The sequence below is a fragment of the Miscanthus floridulus genome, chromosome 18 (assembly GCF_019320115.1).
Source record: "Miscanthus floridulus cultivar M001 chromosome 18, ASM1932011v1, whole genome shotgun sequence".
Classification (NCBI taxonomy): domain Eukaryota; kingdom Viridiplantae; phylum Streptophyta; class Magnoliopsida; order Poales; family Poaceae; genus Miscanthus; species Miscanthus floridulus.
This window is the reverse complement of record NC_089597.1, coordinates 34205076-34207915: the sequence shown is the minus strand read 5'-3', so window position 1 is coordinate 34207915 and position 2840 is coordinate 34205076. Positions and strand designations below refer to the sequence as shown.

General features: G+C 51.1%; 1 protein-coding gene across 1 annotated transcript; it reads right to left on the bottom strand.

The window, feature by feature from the left end:
- Window positions 1-504: 504 nt before the first annotated feature.
- Window positions 505-2072, bottom strand: LOC136524803 (zinc finger protein 8-like). The gene has a single exon (XM_066518047.1). The coding sequence runs from the start codon at window positions 1483-1485 to the stop codon at window positions 667-669; it is 819 nt and encodes a 272-aa protein (XP_066374144.1). The 5' UTR covers window positions 1486-2072; the 3' UTR covers window positions 505-666.
- Window positions 2073-2840: the final 768 nt, after the last annotated feature.

The following is a 2840-nucleotide window of genomic DNA, read 5'->3' as shown; positions in this document are numbered from 1 at the left end:
ATCAAGCAAGATTATATTGCTGATGCCCTAAAGATTTCTTTGAAACACGTACGGTATTCTTTCAGAATATACAGGAATAGGAAAAACGCTAGAGTAGACTGTCTTACCAACTTGAATCCTATGGAACCGAAACCATTAAAAAAACATGGGATTTGCCAGTTTCGATGTTACAAGGAAAACATGGGAATAAAAAAAGGATAGACATAAAAGAATTTTCGGAAGGGTTAGATCGACCCCATGTTAATTAGAAGTCCTCTGCATTTCCTATGATATGAAACAAGCCGTTGCATATGGAATTTCAAAACAATTTTGGAGATCCAATCCTATGTGAAGTCCACCTTAGAAGTCCTCAGCATTCTAGCTATTTCAATTTTTTTTTCCTTTTGTTCAAAAGGAGGCCTACTAAAACAATTGAAAAAAAGCAAATATAAAAATAAACAAATTAAAACAGTACGTTGTTACCGATAATTTAGACGAAATATCACAAGCCAAACTGCATGCATGCTTACCTTAAACTAAAGAAAAGTACATATCATTCGACAGTGCTAATGGAAATGCCTCTCGCAATTTAGCTGAAGAAACATGCTTAAAACACCTCTCGAAACAAGCCAAAAGGGAAAGAGAAAAAAAGGAAGCGATCTAAACAGCATGTGGTGGGAAGACAAACTACAAGCAGAGGTCCAAGCTTATGACTCCATCCTTGTGTCCCAACTCAGGTCTCCCTATCATCTCCGCCGACTGGCCGGATAAGCACGACGGCGGCAACGCGGGCAGTGACGTCACCACGCTCATTGCCATCGCCACCTTGTCGTCTTTGCCAGCCATCATCTCTCCGTAGCCCGCGGGATCGGTCCTCACGGGTCGGCCAGCCGCGACAAAAGCTCCACCACTCCCAGGTGGCGACGGCCTCCACATCCCCGGCACGGCCATGCCGCCGTACACGGGAGGCCGCGCCACGGGCCCCACGCCGCCGCCGTATATCCCCGGCACGGCGCCTGCCCACACTGCCGCCGGCGGGTAATGCGCCGGTGGCAGCGCCGTGTGGCCGCCGCCGCCGCCGTAGCCGAAGAGGCCGTAAAGGTGCGCTCCGGGTAGGTAGGCGCTGCAGTGCGCGGCGAAGGAGGCCTCGAGGTGCGCCCTCCGCGCGTGCTGCCGCTCCCGCTTGTGCGCGTTCTGGTGCCCGCCCAGCGCCTGCGACGTCGGGAAGTTGCGGCAGCAGTAGTGGCACTCGAACTTCCTCTCCCCGCCGGACGCCGCCGCCTCGCCGCCGCCCTCCCCGGCCCCGACCGCGTCCTCCTTGAGCAGCAGCAGCTGGTGGGCCGCCTGCTGCTGGTCGTTGGGGAAGTCCCGGCCGAAGAGGCGGATGCTGGCGGCGTCCCTGCTCGCCGCCGGCGTCTTCGGTGCCGCGGCACGCGCAGCGCCGGGGATGAAGGGCAGCTGATGCGCGAACGAGTCGACGCCATGCATATTATGGTGTGCGGCCATGACAACGACGACACGCTGTGTGGACTGTGGTCACGTCGCAGTAAATTGAACGACGACAGGCACCAGCTAGGATTCCTGTCGCCTGTGCAGTGCTGCTCGGCAGTGAGCACTGAGCACAACAACAAGTGCGCGCAGGAACTGGGTGTGAGTGGTGGTGTGGTTTTAAGGCGAGAGACTAGGGCCGATCGAGGCGGCCGGCAGGCCGGCCGGCCATTTGCAATGAGAGGAGGGGGACCGGAGTACGTGACAGCAGCCGAGGCGTTGAGTAAAAGCTATAACCATCTCGTCACCGAAGTACCCCATCTCAAGCTAGGCAGCCGCGTACTGCACTGCCGACCTGTGCACACATGCCCGATTGCCCGTTCAGCAGCTAATTCATGCCTCTTGGAATAATAGGATTCTAGGAATAATAGAGATATAATTCTAAGATATAGTAATAGGATAGATCTATTCCTATACTCTGAGTAGACTTAAAGTCCTGTTAGTAGGACATATATCAACTGGACCATACGTAAGGCCAATTTCATTGGAAGGTTTCACCTCCGAATTTTCAAGACATGACACTAAGGATGAAACAGGGTCTCTCATGTTGGAACCGAGTCACTCTAACTTTCGACCAACAGTGGTAGAAGATGAACAATAGACATACGTCTATTTCTTGGCTTCTATTATTCAAACACACAACTCGGGACACTTTGAACAGACACATTACATCAGCTATATATAGCCCTGCAGCCTAAGCCACGCATGAACGCACGATCTTAGTTCATGCATAGCCACGAATCTCACATGCGCAACGGATGCACATGATCCGTACATGAACCGGCCAGACTTCTCTCAGGCACCGACGCAAGTTGCTCGTCCGCAGGACTAGGTCGCTCCAACTGACCACAAGCCACGCTCATGCATGCGCCATGCGATGCCTCTAACGCCATCTCCTCGTTACTCGTCCTGTCGTCCACCACCTAGACTCAGCTAACAAACTAATGCCTATCTAGTTTCTCCACGAGAACACATCTCGTTCAACTACATGCAGCCTCACAAATACGTGACTCACATGTACTCTAATAATAGAACATGACCTGCATGACACAAACTAAATCAAGTCATGATTATTTCCAACGTCTCAATGCACAGTTTCATTTCACAGTTTTACATAGTAGTGTTAACATTTAATTAGTATATTGTGTTGTGATCAAACGTGGCAGCGAACTCTTGCAGAAAGCATACAGCCAACCATACCAAAAATCGAGTATGCCAAGAGATTCACAGCTTATCACCGAAATTATAACCTTCCAGATTCAAGTGTTACAACTGCATGCCGAATTGCCGATCACAGGCATCTAGATTCAAGC

Coding starts and splice junctions, on each gene's coding strand:
- LOC136524803 (XM_066518047.1), bottom strand. CDS start 1,485: ATGGCCGCACACCATAATATGCATGGCGTCGACTCGTTCGCGCATCAG.